This window comes from Heptranchias perlo, chromosome 8 (assembly GCF_035084215.1).
Source record: "Heptranchias perlo isolate sHepPer1 chromosome 8, sHepPer1.hap1, whole genome shotgun sequence".
NCBI classification, from domain to species: Eukaryota; Metazoa; Chordata; class Chondrichthyes; order Hexanchiformes; family Hexanchidae; genus Heptranchias; species Heptranchias perlo.
This window is the reverse complement of record NC_090332.1, coordinates 73,049,971-73,067,551: the sequence shown is the minus strand read 5'-3', so window position 1 is coordinate 73,067,551 and position 17,581 is coordinate 73,049,971. Positions and strand designations below refer to the sequence as shown.

Sequence of the window (17,581 nt, the reverse complement as noted above, 5' to 3'; positions counted from 1 at the left end):
CTGAATCCGCCCTAAAAAATCTTTTTAGAACAAGCTTTATTTATTTGAGCAAATGCAAAGAGTTGAGTTTCAAACTCAAAGCAGTTGAGGTGCATTTTAACCACCTAACCAAACTTAAGTAGAATTTTTTTTAAAAACTGGACTTTTAAAGAAGAAATCGGCTAGAACATTTCCATTTTACATTCTATAATACAACGAAATAAAATGAGTCAACAAGCCAGTACACATAAATCAGTTATAGTTCCTTCATAATAGCTCCCCGACCCCTTAAAATTAGCTGGGAACTGACTAATTTACTAATTGCCAATCTGATAGAGTTTTTATTAGTCCTCAATCCCTATATAAGCACAATGGACGATAGGTTTCCTGCCCCTCCATGCAGGAACCTTTATAAATTATCCTTGTGCAAGAGATAAATGCCCGAATTAGAGCTTTCAAGTATAAAATTGACAGAGAAATGTAGACTTTTCTCTTCATCAATCTCATTCCTCAATCAAGAGGGTGTGGGGCAAGTTGTTGCAAGTGGAAGTTGAGGTCATTCTGTGGGTGGCTGGTTAGAGTTAAAGCTGCTCGTTGATTTTGTCGTTTGTTAACTTTGCCTCCCTATACTGAAGTGGAACTTTTTTTATTCAATGCAGACACTAAAATGACCTCCTCAGGTTGTGACTGCTCCACACTCCCATGAACCTATGTAGCAGGTCGTGGATTCAAGTCTCACTCCAGAGACTTGAGCACAAAATCCAGGCTGACATTCCAGTGCAGTACTGAGTCAGTACCAGAGTCATAATCTTAAACATCTGCTTAAGATTGAAGGAATTAATTCAGACAAGTTGATGCCACGCCACTCTGGACCGGATAAGAATTGTGCCAAGAATGGGAAGAATCCAGCACAAGTCACACAGTCGGAGGTGCCGTCTTTCGGATGAGACGTTAAACTGAGGACATAAAGGATCGCATGGCACTATTCAAAGAAGAGCAGGGGAGTTCTCCCCAGTGTCCTGGCCAATATTTATCTCTCAATACCACTAAAACAGATTATTTGATCATTATCTCATGGCTATTTGTGGGATCTTGCTGTGTGCAATTTGGCTGCTGTGTTTCCCTACATTACAACAGTGACTACACTTCCAACATACTTCACTGGCTGTAAAGCACTTTGGGATGTCCTGAGGTCCTAAAAGGCACTATATAAATGCAAGTCCGTTCTTTCTTTTTAACAATTGGTTGGTTAACAAATGCACACCAACCATCAGGTTGTTTATACTAATTTTTATATATATATATAAAAAATGTAATCATTTCAGATATTTAGATAGCAACACCTCAAAAAGAAATATTCACACATTTGATCCTCAACACAATGAAATGGGAGATTCTTTTTAAAATTATTTTTCTTCACCAATTTTCTGCCCTTCTGGAGGTGTTGATTTCTAACTGCCCTACAGTTTCACAGGAGCTGGACACACGCAAACACTTGTAAAAAAAATAATTCTCATATGTTGGTGTCACTGGCAAAGCCATCATTTATTGCCCATCCCTTGTGGCCTTGAGAAGGTGGTGGTGAACCTTCTTGAACCGCTGCTGCCTGTGTGAAGGTGCTCAGTAGCAGCTTTAATACAACTGAGTGGCTTGCTAGCCATTTCAGAGGCTGGTTAAGAGTCAACCATGTTGGTGTGGGACTGGAGTCACATATAGGCCAGACCGGGTAAGGACGACAGGTTTCCTTCCCTGAAGAACAAGAGTGAACCTGTCAGAGTGGATTTGAACTCAGGCTTTCTGGATTATTAGTCTAGTAATATAACCAATGCACTACCGTACCTCACTTAGGTGGCCATTGTTCATTTATGAACATCGACACTGAGTGTTAGCAGATTATTACACCACAGTCGCATCACAGTTGAGTCCAATTCTGTGCTCATCCGATACCCATGCGCGCACACTCCACACAGGGATCAGTAAAGAAGGAAGAAAGATATACATATATATACACAGCGCCTTTCACGACCTCAGCACGTCCCAAATCATTTTACATCCAATTAAGTACTTTTGAAGTGTAGTCACTATTGTATGTAGGAAACATGGCAGCCAATTTGTGCACAACAAACTCCCACAAACAGCAACGTGATGATGGCCAAGTAATCTGTTTTAGTGATCTTGGTTGAAGGATAAGTATCGGCCAGGACACTGGTAAAAACTCCCCGATCTTCTTTGAAATAATGCTGTGGGATCTTTTACATCCATCTGAGAGGGCAGACGGGGCCTCAGTTTAACATCTCATCCGAAAGATGGCACTTCCAACAGTGCAGCACTCCCTCAGTTCTGCACTGGAGTGTCAGCATGAATTATGCGCTCAAGTTTCTGGAGTGAGACTTGAACCCTCTGAGACCTTCTGACTCAGAGGCAAGAGTGCTACCAGCATAACTACTGTGTACAGAGATGAGGGTGCGCTGCCCTATCTAATTGCATCATTTTAACTCAGGAGCGCTGAAGCCAATTACAGCACCACACTGCTGCTTAGGCCAAGATCATATATTCAGCAGAGGCTGGGAGACTGAAATTGAGATCTTTTGGTCTGCATGAGTCAGTGCGACACCATACAGTACCATTACCTTCTAGGTTATCGTGGGAATGATAAAGCTTTTATTAATTTAAACCAACGATTAGTGCCCTTAATATATGGCCAAACTACAATTTTAATAGTTCCTCTTTATTATGCCTCAAATAGAAGTTGTCAGTAAACACTGTTACATCATATCACAGGAAATATAAAATGTGGTCAGCTGTACGAGTGTCTTAAAAAGAAATAAATGTGCAGCAGGGATCAGAGGCAACTTGATACCAGAACAGGCTGAACTATATTGGCCTTAAACTCTACACAAAAGTAGGGCGTCTGTAAACTCCTTTAAAAAAAATGCCACTTTAGTAGCTCAAAATTAAACATTTTGTACGAGTTACTTATTTCCCTAACTGTTACTGACTGACAAACAACTGCCAATTATTGGGCGACAAAGGTTTTTACACATAATAGCAACGGATGTAGAAAATGTCTCAACTTGTGCACACTTTATCACTTGCTTTCAGCAATGCACTTAGTCCTCGCAGCTTCCATTTATTTTATATTAAAATACCTATAAATTGAACAACTGCCTCCTTATAGCCCTCTCCAGCCGCCTCCACCCTCAAGGAGCTCATTCACTTCTTCATCACACAGAGAGAGAGAGAGAGAGAGTTCATTGAGAGCTGCCCCCACTGCTTCCCCTCTTCCCCTTGCCCACCAAGACAAACCTCCATCCGCCCCCCCCCCCCACCCCCCCCACTAACCCCAGTCTCTCTCTAGTTTCGTCGCTTTCTCCTCCCATGCACTCTCCAAGGTCACCTGGTCCATACGACCTACTCCCTGCTCCCTCAGCCCCATTCCTACTAAATCGTTAACCATCCAACTTCCTTTCCTGGCCCTCATGCTAGCTGACATTGTAAATAGTTCCCTCAGCTCAAGCACCATCCCCCTTCCCTTTCATAACCGCCGATTTCATCTCCTCTTCAAGAAACCCACCTCAAATCCTTTGTCCTTACAAACTACTGCTCCATCTCGAAGCTCCCTTTCCATTCCAAAGCCCCTGAACACGTTACCATCTCCCAGATCCGTGGCAATCTTTCCCGCAACTCCCTGTTTGAATGAAGTTTCTATTCCTCCCACAGCACCGAAATGGCCCTAACCAAAGTCATATTCCCTGTGACTGTGAAGCAATATCCTTCTTTGTCCTCCCTACAGACTTTGACAGTCAACCACATTATCCTCCGCCAAAACGTCTCTTCCATTTCCCAGCTTGGTAGGACTGCCCTCACTTGGTTCCACTCTTACCTATCCAATCATTGCCAGAGCATCTCCAGCAATGGCTTCTCTTCCCACCCCCAAACCGTCTCCAGAGGAGTCAGTCAAGGATCCATCCTTGGAACTCCCTCCTCCTTTTTCATCTCCGTGTTCCCCTTGGCAACATTATCCACAGACATGGGGTCAGCTTCCACAGGTACATTGATGATAACCCAGCTGTACTTCTCCACTGCCTGAGTCAAGCTGCTTGTCTGACACCCAGTCTGGGATGAACTACATTTCCTCCAGCTAAGCATCGGGAAGACCAAGGTCATCGTTTTTGGCCCCCGTCATAAACTCTGTATTCTATCCACCGACCACTGTCTCGGATGAACCAGACTGTTCATAACCTCGGCGTGCTATTCGAGCCACAGCTGAGTTTCTGACTCTCCATCCTCCACATCACTTCTCCGAATCTCTCCTTTGGCTCGGCATCCATTTCCCCCCCCCCCCCTCTTGCCTCTGTGAAATACTGCGGGACATTTATCTACATTAATGATGCTGCATAAATGCAAGTTGTTGCTGTTGCTCTTGTAGTCACAATCTTAATTTAGCCACATTCTCTGAAACTGTAATCCCAGGTTGGTAAAGGTTTAGTAAACTGTGTATTAATTGACTTGGAGTTTTTTTTTTATTCGTTCATGGGATGTGGGAGTCGCTGGCGAGGCCAGCATTTATTGCCCATCCTTAATTGCCCTTGAGAAGGTGGTGGTGAGCCGCCTTCTTGAACCACTGCAGTCCGTGTGCTGAAGGTTCTCCCACAGTGCTGGTAGGAAGGGAGTTCCAGGATTTTGACCCAGCGACAATGAAGGAACGGCGATATATTTCCAAGTCGGGATGGTGTCTGACTTGGAGGGGAACGTGCACGTGCTGTTGTTCCCATGTGCCTGCTGCTCTTGTCCTTCTAGGTGGTAAAGGCCACGGGTTTGGGAGGTGCTGTCGAAGAAGCCTTGGCGAGTTGTTGCAGTGCATCCTGTGGATGGTACAACAGTGCAGCTACTGTGCGCCGGTGGTGAAGGGAGTGAATGTTTAGGGTGGTGGATGGGATGCCAATCAAGCAGGATGCTTTGTCCTGGATGGTGTCGAGCTTCTTGAGTGTTGTTGGAGCTGCAATCATCCAAGCAAGTGGAGAGTATTCCATCACATTCCTGACTTGTAGATGGTGGAAAGGATTTGGGGAGTCAGGAGGTGAGTCACTCGCCACAGAATACCCAGCCTCTGACCTGCTCTTGTAGCCACAGTATTTATATATTTTTTTTTTTATTCGTTCACGGGATGTGGGCGTCGCTGGCAAGGCCGGCATTTATTGCCCATCCCTAATTGCCCTCGAGAAGGTGGTGGTGAGCCGCCTTCTTGAACCGCTGCAGTCCGTGTGGTGACGGTTCTCCCACAATGCTGTTAGGAAGGGAGTTCCAGGATTTTGACCCAGCGACAATGAAGGAACGGCGATATATTTCCAAGTCGGGATGGTGTGTGACTTGGAGGGGAACGTGCAGGTGGTGTTGTTCCCATGCGCCTGCTGCCCTTGTCCTTCTAGGTGGTAGAGGTCGCGGGTTTGGGAGGTGCTGTCGAAGAAGCCTTGGCGAGTTGCTGCAGTGCATCCTGTGGATGGTGCACACTGCAGCCACAGTGCGCCGGTGGTGAAGGGAGTGAATGTTTAGGGTGGTGGATGGGGTGCCAATCAAGCGGGCTGCTTTATCTTGGATGGTGTCGAGCTTCTTGAGTGTTGTTGGAGCTGCACTCATCCAGGCAAGTGGAGAGTATTCCATCACACTCCTGACTTGTGCCTTGTAGATAGTGGAAAGGCTTTGGGGAGTCAGGAGATGAGTCACTCGCCGCAGAATACCCAGCCTCTGACCTGCTCTCGTAGCCACAGTATTTATATGGCTGGTCCCGTTAAGTTTCTGGTCAATGGTGACCCCCAGGATGTTGATGGTGGGGATTCGGCAATAGTAATGCCGTTGAATGTCAAGAGGAGGTGGTTAGACTCTCTCTTCTTGGAGATGGGTCATTGCCTGGCACTTGTTTGGCGCAAATGTTACTTGCCACTTATTAGCCCAAGCCTGGGTGTTGTCCAGGTCTTGCTGCATGCGGGCTCGGACTGCTTCATTATTTGAGGGGTTGCGATTGGAACTGAACACTGTGCAATCATCAGCGAACATCCCCATTTCTGACCTTATGATGGAGGGAAGGTCATTGATGAAGCAGCTGAAGATGGCTGGGCCTAGGACAATGCCCTGAGGAACTCCTGCAGCAGTGTCATGGGGTTGAGATGATTGGCCTCCAACAACTACTACCATCTTCCTTTGTGCTGGGTATGACTCCAGCCACTGGAGAGTTTTCCCCCCCGATTCCCATTGACTTAAATTTTACTGGGGCTCCTTGGTGCCACACTCAGTCAAATGCTGCCTTGATGTCAAGGGCAGTCACTTTCACCTCACCTCTGGAATTCAGCTCTTTTGTCCATGTTTGGACCAAGGCTGTAATGAGGTCTGGAGCCAAGTGGTCCTGGTGGAACCCAAACTGAGCATCGGTGAGCAGGTTATTGGTGAGTAAGTGTTGCTTGATAGCACTGTCGACGACATCTTCCATCACTTTGCTGATGATTGAGAGTAGACTGATGGGGCGGTAATTGGCCGGATTGGATTTGTCCTGGGGAGTACAATGGGAGTGTGTCTCTTCTTGATGTAAGTTACCAACAAGGATTTCAATGCCACAGGCTTGAATTGTCATTCGGTCTTTAATTTTTTTTAAGCAAGAGGTGTGAAGGTGAAGCATTAAAATTCATTCCAAAAAGGTGGCTTTACAAATTTCCAAGTTGCTGTGGAGCATCCAATGAAAAAATTTTGGTTCCTGTTCTCTATTTCACCTATATCAACGGTTTCTGGAGTCGAATCCAATAATAGCTTGGCTCAGTTGGTGGCATTTATCCTTTGAGTGAGAAGGTCATGGGTTCAAACCTTGCTCCAGAGACTTGAGGATTTATAAATTTTGAGAACTCGGTACATGCAGAATGTTTAAATTCCTCTGGATTAAAAAAATGCCTCTAATAGCCAGATCTACACTTTTTTTTGTGGCTACAATTAAAGTGATTTGGATTATTATATAGCCTATTTTATCACAATGACTCAAAACTTTAAAGTTGATAGAGGTGAATTATTCACCTTTAAATTCCAAAGTCATTCTTCTTCGAATGAAGACAAAGAGAGAGAAATAAGCAGCGTCTCAGAGAAGTCCCAAAATGCATCACGTGCAGTGAACTACTTTGCAGTTCAATCACTGCCAACAAATGCAACCTCCATTTTGGGCACAGCCAGGTGCCACAAATAAGGAGATAAACGACCAGTCCATCTGTTTTTGGGAGGTGTTCATTGCGAGACAAATGTTATGGGGATCTGTCCATTGGAAAAGTTCCACCTGAATCACTGGAGCTGGGTTTAATGGCTCATCCAACAAGGGAACGCTCCCTCAGTACTGCACTGAAGTGTCAGCTTAGATTATGCCCTTAAGGTTTAGAGCGGGGCTTGAACCCTCAACCTTCTGACTCAGAGGCAGGAGTGCTACCCAACATGACCCAACTGAGATACATGGATTAGACTCCCAGAAACCACTGATAAAGGTAAAATGGGCAACAGGAACCAAAACACAAAGCATCACCAGATTGTGTATGGCATGATGAGGGAGGATATTTTTATTGAAAAATTGTATTCTACAGACTGGGTCGTTCAATAAAAAAGACTTGCATTTATATAGCGTCTTTCACAGCCTCAGGACATCCAAAAGTGCTTTACAGTCAATGAAGTACTTTTGAAGTGTAGTCATTGTTGTAATGTAGGAAACGCAGCAGCCAATTTGCGCACAGCAAGGTCCCACAAACAGCAATGTGATAATGACCAGATCATGTTTTTAGCGGTTGATTGCGGGATAAATGTTGGCCAGGACGCTGGGAGAACTCCACTGCTCTGCTTCGAAATAGTGAGATCTTTTACATCCACCTGAGAGGGTACATGGGGCCTCGGTTTAACTGATTAAACACATCCAAAAGACGGGTTAAGCACATTGTCCTTTCACCTCAGAGGTGTGGGATTGAGTCTTGGCCCAGAATGAAGGTGGGATCAACTCCTCTGACGATCTTAACCTAGTTTCCAGTGGATAAAGATAAATCTGTATCAGCCTCAGTTAGAAGACAACAGTGATGGTCAGTGGGGAATGGAAAAAAAAAATTGCACTGGTGCAGTAAAGGGTGTTCTGAGATTAGGATTAAGGCACGCTACTCGAGTAGAACTGGGAAGCCTCACTCTACATATGTTGTCCTCTACCTGGTGCTTAATATAAACAGTGGATGCCAAACTGGGGGAGTTCCGTTCCCCAGTACAGACCTCTTTTACGTTAATTAAAGAGGATAAAGTTTATACGGCAAACCTCCCAACTGCACTGTTCCAAACAAGAGAATGGAAGCCAGCAGTCAGAGGACCAACACAGTGATCTGGGATCCTTCCAGATAGACATGGGAGGTTTGTAAAGCACGCACTGTTGCAAGATAGCTGTTGGCTAATTAAGGCAGACTTTCCACTTTAAGATGTCTATTCTCAGGTCATGAGACACCAACAAATTATAACATATTGTTTCTACGTATTAAGTGATGGAAAATCAGATCCACTGTTATCTTGAGGGTAAATGGGAAAAAAAACAAATCGTTCACCCTGTACTGTAGGATGTACTCACCTGGTTCTAAGTAACTACTCTCATCTCCTGAAGTACTGAGGTCAATACTGGTAGATAGCACAGCAACAAATCCTTCTTTAAACTCCTCAAAATTCACCTGAAAATTTTGATAATATCAGTTACATTTTAGAAGAAAATAAGGACAACAGAGGTTATCAGACTCTCTCCGTATCTTTATAGAAGGTACATGTCCTGGACCAGTGGTTTACAGAATGGCACTGAGCACATAATCACAAGTGTTACACGTTGTGGGGGGGGGGGGGTGTGGGTCTGTGCGTCTGTCGAGGTCGGGGGTGGGGACAGGATCACGGTCAGCTATGACGCCCCATTGGTCAAATAGCCTGCCAACACTTACAGTCAAGGTTCACAGACGAATGGTGACCATTTGGGTGAAGGACTGGTGGGTGTTTGGAGCCTTTATGGGAATAGGAGTAAGCCATTCAGCCCCTCGAGCCTGTACCACCAATCAATTAGGTCGTTGCTGATCTGTACCTCAACTTCATTGACCCGCTTTTGCTGCATATCTCTTGATTCCCTTACCAAACAAAAATCTATTGATCTCAAACTTGAAAGTTTCAATTGACCCAGAGAGAAAAAGTTTTTTTTAAAAAAAGTTTTGGAGTAAACAAAAAAGTGCACAGGATACGGAGCAATCCAGCTGCCATTTATTTTTGAGCAACACTTTCTTCCTTCGCACCAATCTAGGAGTAGGACAGTGTTAGCATTAATAATGAAAGCATTCATTCACGAAGCAGCCAACAAATGCAATAGAGCAAGTTTAAGTTAGGCTACTTATATAGGAACAGGACTGGCCATTCAGCCCCGCGAGCCTGTTCCACCATTCAATTAGATCATGGGTGATCTGTATCTTAACTCCATCTACCCGCCTTGATTCCGTAATCCTTAATACCTTTACCTAACAAAATGCTATCAATCTCAATTTTGAAATTTTCAATTGACCTAGCCTCAATGGCTATTTGGGGGGAAGAGTGTTCCAGATTTCCACTATCCTTTATGTGAAGAAGTGCTTTTTGATATCACCCCTGAATGGCCTAGCTCTAATTTTAAGGTTATGTCCCTTTGTTCTGGACTCCCCCCACCAGAGGAAATAGTTTCTCTCCATCTACCCTATCAAATCCTTTAATCATCTTAAATTAGATCTAATTAGATCACCCCTTAGTCTTCTATACTCAAGGGACTACAGGCCTAGTCTATACAAACAGTCCTCATAATTTCACCCTTTTTGCCCTGGTATCATTCGGGTGAACCTGCGCTGCACTCCATCTAAGGCTAATATTCCTTCCTCAAGTGCGGAGCCCAGAACTGAATGCAGTATTCCAGATGGGGTCTTACCACAGCTCTGTACAGCTGTAATATAACTTCCACCCCTTTGTATTCCAGCCCCCTTGAAATAAAGACCAACATTCCATTAGCCTTTTTAATTATTTTTTGTACCTGTCCACTAGCTTTTAGTGATTTCTGTATTTGGACCCCTAAATCTGTATGCACACTGTATCCTTTTTGATAGAGTAAATAAGGAGAAACTGTTTCCACTGGCAGGAGGGTCGGTAACCAGAGGACACAGATTTAAGATAATTGGCAAATGAGCCAGAGGGGAGATGAAGAGAATTAATTTTTTTTACACACACGCAGTGAGTTTGTTATGTCCTGGAATGCACTGCCTGAAAAGGTGGTGGAAGCAGATTCAATAGTAACTTTCAAAAGGGAATTGAATGGATACTTGAAAAGGAAATATTTGTAGGGCTATGGGGTAAAAAGCAGGGGACTGGGATTAATTGGTAGCACTTTCTAAGAGCTGGCAGGCATGATGGGCCGAATGGCCTCCTTCTGCAGCTGTATGATTCTATACCAGTGAGCCTACCCTCAATGCCCATCCACTCCTACCACAGGCACAGAGCACCTGCATTCTAGAAGCGTCTATTTCAAAGTTAGATTCATGCACCCAAATCATAAACATGTTAACACGTCGCACCAGAAGGAGCAGCAGGTTGTGACGTACGTGCGTATTTAAATACGGCACAGCGTTACCTCCCGCGTACCCACAGGTGGGGCTTACCCTGGCATGATGGTTGCTGCCCAAAAGTGTCTGCAGCAGAAGAGGGATCTGTGCTTCCAGGTGAAGCTTTTGGCACAGCTCAGTCAGCTCTTCCTGGTCCAGGTATCCGGTCCCTGTGGTATCACAGCTGTCGAACACATCCTTGAGCTGCAACACGTACTTATTCTGTTCTGCTTCATCCATCCCATAGCACCACCCAGCTGCAGAGGAGAATTAAGAATTTGCCATAGTTTTAGAAAAAGTGTTGGAATTATCTTTTACCAGGAAGAATAATGATCCAGGAACAAGCGAGATCTTCAAATCAACGCATTGCTTCTTTTATTTAAAAAAAACAAACAAACCACAAACAAAAATGATAAAGTGGGGGGAGCACAACGAGGTTATCAAGGAGGACGGGAAATTCTTCGGATCCGCGGGTTTCCATCACTCTTCCGGCAAAGCGGGGAGCAGATCCGAGAACTTTCCAAGCCGGCGAGTTCCAACGACACGAATGGACTTCAGATTAAAACCCTAAAGTGCACGGGAGCAGAATTAAAGCAGCAAATGTAACAAAACATGCTGAAGTATTCTGGGTCATCAGCTATGTCTACAAAAACAATAATTAGGTGAAATACTGTTACTTAGAAAGATGGGGGGGGGGGGGGGGGAAGTGGGGTTGCGTTTGGGACATGAATCTCCAAAAGGGGGGTGCTCTGCAAAAAAATGATTGGGAACCTCCGTGTTTAACACATTACTTTAAGTACAGATGATGTTTCATAATACACAATTTTGAGTGATGACATGGGTTTGCATCGTGATTCCCATTCTTAGCTAATACGAGTGAAAACCAGTCTACTCCCGCAGGGAAGAAAATAATTTAGTTTTTTTATTGACGAGAAACACACACATACACAATAAACAGGCAGCTTCCCATCGTGGCTCAGTGTCTAGATGCACCCCAGAGTAACACTGAGCCAGACAACACAAGGATTGAGTAACAATCCCTTCTCCCTGCCAGGTTAAGCCACGCTTTGCGGTGTCCAATCCAGGATTGTAATTGTTTCGTTTTCTTAGAGGGGTAGAAACAGTATTATGTGAAGAGCAATATATTAGAACTGGTGAAACGAAGAGTTTTATTTTTGGCACCCACTGCTAGCATCATTAGCATTGCAACGTCGCGCCCAGATCAGCTCTGTGGCGTCACGCCCAGATCAGCGCTAAAACATTAAAAGAAAAGAACTGGCATTCATATAGCGCCTTTCACGACCAAAGTGCTTTACAGCTAATGAAGAATTTTTGAAGCATGGTCCATAAGAGATAGGAGCAGGAGTAAGCCCCTCGAGCCTGCTCCGCCATTTAATGAGATCATGGCTGATCTGATTTTTACCTCAACTCCACTTTCCCGCCCTTTCCCCCTATCCTTTGACTCCCTTGTTGATCAAAAATTTGTCCAACTCAGCCTTGAATGCATTCAATGACTCAACCTCCACAGCTTTTTGGGGTAAAGAATTCCAAAGATTCACAACCCTCTGGGAGAAGAAATTCCTCCTCATTTCCGTCTTAAACAGGTGACCCCTTATTCTGAGATTATGCCCCCTAGTTTTAGATTCCCCCATGAAGGGTAAAATCCTCTCAGCATCTACCCTAACAAGTCCCCTCAGAATCTTGTATGTTTCAACAAGATCTCCTCTCATTCTTCTAAATTCCAATGAGTATCAACCCAACCTTTTCAATCTTTCCTCATAAGACAACCCTTCCATACCCGGAATCAACCTAGTGAACCGTCTCTGAACTGCCTCCAATGCAAGTACATCCTTCCTTAAATAAGGGCACCAGAACTGTAAGCAGTACTTCAGATGTGGTCTCACCAGCACCCTGTACAGCTGTAGCATGACTTCCCTGCTTTTATACTCCATCCCCCTAGAAATAAAGGCCAATATTCCATTTGCCTTCCGGATTACCTGCTACACCTGTATGTTGACTTTTTGTGTTTCATGTACGAGGACACCCAGATCCCTCTGTACCGCAGCATTTTGTAGTATTTTTCCATTCAAGTAGTATTTTTCCATTCAAATATTATTTTCCTTTTTTATTTTTCCTCCCAAAGTGGATGACTTCACATTTTCCCACATTATATTCCATCTGCCAAATTTTTGCCCATTCGCTTAATCTGTCAATATCCCTTTGCAGACACTGTGTGTCCTCATCGCAACTTGCTTTTCCACCTATCTTTGTATCATCAGCAAATTTGGCCACAAGACATTCTATTCCTTCATCCAAGTCATTGATATATATTGTAAATAGTTGAGGCCCCAGCACTGATCCCTGTGGCACCCCACTAGTTACAGGTTGCCATTTTGAAAATGACCCTTTTATCCCAATTCTTTGTTTTTTGTTGGTTAGCTAATCCTCTATCCATGCCAGTATTTTACCCCCAACACCATGAGCTCTTATCTTATGCAATAATCTTTTATGTGGCACCTTATCGAATGCCTTTTGGAAATCCAAATATACTGCATCTATTGGTTCCCCTTTATCCATCCTGCCCGTTACTTCCTCAAAAGAACTCTAATAAATTTGTCAGACATGATTTCCCCTTCATAAAACCATGTTGACTCTGTTCTCCTTCAAAATAGTGCCATGAGATCTTTAACATCCCGCTGAGAGCGTAGACGGGGCCTCAGTTTAAAGTCTTGTTCAAAAGTTGGCACCTCCAACAGTGCAGCACTCCCTCAGTACTATACTCCCAGGTCAATGCTAAAACATTACTCCCAGATGAGTGCTAAAACAGCTTTGGTCAACATGATGGCTATACCTTAGCCATAGAAGAACAATTCTTAGCGCTGGTTCCACTCAAAAAGGCCGTAATCCCATTCCAAGCAGTACTTAATTACAAGTACTTTTACTGTGGATTACTGTTCTCAAATAAGCAGTTTGATTTACTCTCTAATTTGTGCCAATGGTCTTCCCATTTCTTCCCTCCTCCTCTCAGCTGCAATATGGTCCCACAGCCATCTGGGCACTCAGTGGCTCTTCACTCAAATGGCCATTTGTCACATACAAATCTAAATGCAAGGGTGGCCAGCTATTCTACAACGGAGGGACTGCGACTGGTCTTGATCGTGTCCTCACTCGCTGTGCACTCTCCAGCGGAGGACAGTGATCAAGAGCTGGAAACCCCAAGTCGATCTTCTGCCTCCTTAGCTGAGAGTTGTTGAAGCCCCCTTGCTGCCAACACTGTCTGAGACCAGCTAGTTTAGCACAGGACCCAGGACTGAACCTGTGAACCTCTGGTCTGTACGGCCAAGTTATCCACTGTCTTAATCGAAAGAGACAGCAAACAGCTTTAACCTTCATCCCAGTGTGGTTGCTGATCTCAATCCCAGCCGAGACAGATTATTAAAGTTACTAATCCTTAGCAAGCAACTTGTTGATTCTTAACTGGCCAACTCGAAGGTACATTTTCCCAAAACCTAATGCTAGCTGATTGAAAGGACAACTAGCTGGACCAGTTCCACCCCTCATAAATACCGCTCCCGTCGGCCGATTCCCAGTGACAATGATGTTTGCTACAGAAAATATTTGGGGCTCAGGTTCATGCCCCTCCTTTCAGATGGAAGATGGGGGAAATTAAAAAATGCAAAACAAAAAAAAAGGCAGTATTGTCCCGTAACAGAATTCAGTTAGGAGGGAAATTTATTTTAAAATAATTTCAGCACGTTTCCTGCACTGCAAAACCCAACCAGGTTAAATTTGTGCGATGAGTTAGTGAGTTCCAATGTGTTGCACCATGATACTCTCATCCCCCAAGACATGCTTTAAATATGTTTTTAAATTGATGATGAACCATATAGACGATAGACTCGTAAGCAAAATTAAAGCCTAAAGGATTAAAGGGACAGTGGCTGCGTGGATACAAAGTTGGCTAAGGGACAGAAAGTAGAGAGTAGTGGAGAATGTTTTTTTTTCAGACTGGAGGGAAGTATACAGTGGTGTTCTTCAGGGGTCAGTATTAGGACCACTGCTCTTTTTGATTATATATTAATGACCTGGACTTGGTTATACAGGGTATAATTTCAAAGTTTACAGATGACACAAAACTCAGGAATGTAATGAACAATGTGGAGGATAATAATAGACGTCAGGAGGACACAGACAGACTGGTGAAATGGGCAGACATATGGCAGGTGAAATTTAATGCAAAGTGTGAAATGATACATTTTGGTAGGAAGAATGAGGAGAGGCAATATGAACTAAATGGTACAATTTTAAAGGGGGTACAGGAAAAGAGAGACCTGGGGATGTATGTACACAAATCTTTGACGGTGGCAGGACAAGTTGAGAAGGCTATTAAAAAAGCGTATGGGATCCTGGGCTTTATTATTAGAGGCACAGAGTACAAATGCAAGGAAGTTATGCTGAATCTTTATAAAACACTGGTTAGGCCTCAGTTGGAGTACTGTGTTCAATTCTGGGCACCATACCCTAGGAAGGATGTCAAGGCCTTACAGAGGGTGCAGAAGAGATTTACTAGAATGGTACCAGGGATGATGGACTTCAGTTATGTGGAGAGACTGGAGAAGCTGGGGCTGTTCCCCTTCGAACAGAGAAGGTTAAGGGGAGATTTAATAGAGATGTTCAAAATCATGAACTGTTTTGAGAGAGTAAATAAGGAGAAACTGTTTCCAGTGGCAGAAGGGTCAGTAACCAGAGGAAACAGATTTAAGGTGATTGGCAAAAAAGCCGGAGGCGCACGAGGAAACATTTTTTTTAATGCAGAGTTGTTATGATCTGGAACGCACTGCCTGAAAGGGTGGTGGAAGCAGATTTAATAATAACTTTCAAAAGGGAATAGGATAAATACTTGAAGGGAAAAAAATTTACAGGGCTATGGGGAAAGAGCAGGGGAGTGGGACTAATTGGATAGTTCTTTCAAAGAGCCAGCACAAGCATGATGGGCCGAATGGCCTCCTTCTGTGCTGTAACATACCATGATATATTTTGATGTATTTAGTATAATTTTCATTCCATTTGAAAAAATTCATAATATCCTTGGATCCCCCTACGGCTCAGTATAATGTAAGATATGATAATATATATTATATTATGATGTGTGGGTGCGTATGTGTGTGTGTATGTATACACTCCTATAACTACACAAGGCACAAAGAAACAATCAAACAGAAGGAACTAGTTAGGATAAGTTTGGCTAAAACCACTAGGAAAATTATTTTAAACCTAGAAGAAATACTTGCTGACAACTTTTTTTTTTAAATATACATACAAAGACATTATATATCATGCACATACATACACACAAACCAGGAACATGCTAGTTTTGATCCCTAGTCTGTGCTGAATGTGCCAATCTCAAGTGAGGTCAAGGGTGCTACAATTGTCTTCAGGTTGGAGGAGGGGGAGGAAAGTGCGCTCACTTCTGATCGCTGTCCAGTGATCCATCCCCTTGCAGAAAAAATTGCAGACAGTAAACGAAGGGCGGGATCAGGCTCCGCTGCAACAGCCCAACACTCGCTATGTATGCTCAAACCTGAAAACAGCCACTTAGATCAAGTACGAGAGGGCTGCTACTGCCTGACCATCGAACATAGTATGAGTTGCTGCTTTCAGGAGAGAAGCAGCGAATGAGACAAAACTGGGGTGAAATTGTTTTTAATTTAAACTAAGAAAGTTTTAAGGAGAGCAGAAACACATTGCATATTCATTTTAGAACATTGATCTCGAAGGAAAACAAAACTGGCATATGAATTTTATTTAAACAAATTCTAACTCAGCCTAATACACAAATTGCCTCAAACACAAATTGCTTTTGGCCATTTAAGCAATTTTCTTGTCTTGTAGGCGATTATTCCCTCTTTGTATGAGGCCAGTAAATGCCACCCTAACAGAATTCCCTTGGTGTCTGGCTACAGTAACAAATGGCTATAACTTTTAAATAGGCAGACAGTTAGCTGGCAACAGAGGATTAGAGGGATAAGATAAAGCAGAAAGGAAAGGATATCCAACCAGAAAAAATGATCGAATGCAAGGTCTTTATCTTGAGAAAACAATATTTCCAGGCAAATGCATATAAAGCATAAACTACCATTTTTAAAGTGTCAGCTGTGGCTCAATGGTAGCACTCTCGCCTCTGAGTCAGAAGGTTGTGGGTTCAAGCCCCAGTCCAGAGACTTGATCACAAAATCTAGGCTGATGAATGAGACGCTAAACTTGTCTGCCTTCTCAGGTGGACGTAAAAGATTCCATGGCACAGTTAGAAGAGCAGGGGTTTCTCAAGTTCTGGCTAATATTTATCCCTCAACCAACATCACTAAAAAAAAAAAATTATCTGGTCATTTATTCATTTGCTGTTTGTAGGATCTTGTTGTGCGCAAATTGTCTGCCGTGCTTCCTCCATTACAATAGTGACTACACTTCAAAAGTACTTCATTGTCTGTAAAGCACTTTGGGACATCCTAAAGTTGTGAAAGGCGCTATATAAATGCAAGTCTTTCTTTCTTTACTGACCCTGTGTGAAGTGTGTGCATGGGAATTGGATGAGAGCAGAATTGGACTCGACTGTGGTGTAATAATCTGCTAACACTCTGTCAATGTTCATAAATGAACAATGGCCACCTAAGCGAAGTATGTGTTTTCTTTAAAATGTATTTTCTGCAGTTATTTCACAGGAACTTGCAACTCTATTTTTAGTTTGTCACTTCATCACACAACTTGCGTCAGGCAATTTTTTAAAATCTTTGTTTGCATGGCGAGTAATTTTCTCCATTTTCAAAGCCTCCACATCCCGTCTGCTATCTCTGGCCGAGAAGATGGGTTCATACTTGTGCCTTGACTGCGAGTGTCAGAAGACTATTCCGTCATGGGGTGCAGCCAGACAAGCCCAATCCCGTCCTTAACTCAAACAGTGGATG

At 43.5% G+C, this 17,581-nt stretch overlaps 1 protein-coding gene across 6 annotated transcripts in view; it reads right to left on the bottom strand.

The window, feature by feature from the left end:
* The window catches only part of ninl (ninein-like), a 93,859-nt gene that overhangs the window by 73,421 nt on the left and 2,857 nt on the right, over window positions 1–17,581 (bottom strand). For all 6 annotated transcript variants that reach the window (XM_067989302.1, XM_067989304.1, XM_067989306.1 and 3 more), the window contains exons 2-3: window positions 10,674–10,873; window positions 8,597–8,693 (exon numbers count right to left, since the gene is read on the bottom strand). In XM_067989302.1, coding sequence (XP_067845403.1) covers window positions 8,597–8,693; window positions 10,674–10,856 — 280 coding nt within the window. In that variant the 5' untranslated portion in view covers window positions 10,857–10,873. The remainder of the gene's footprint in view (window positions 1–8,596; window positions 8,694–10,673; window positions 10,874–17,581) is intronic.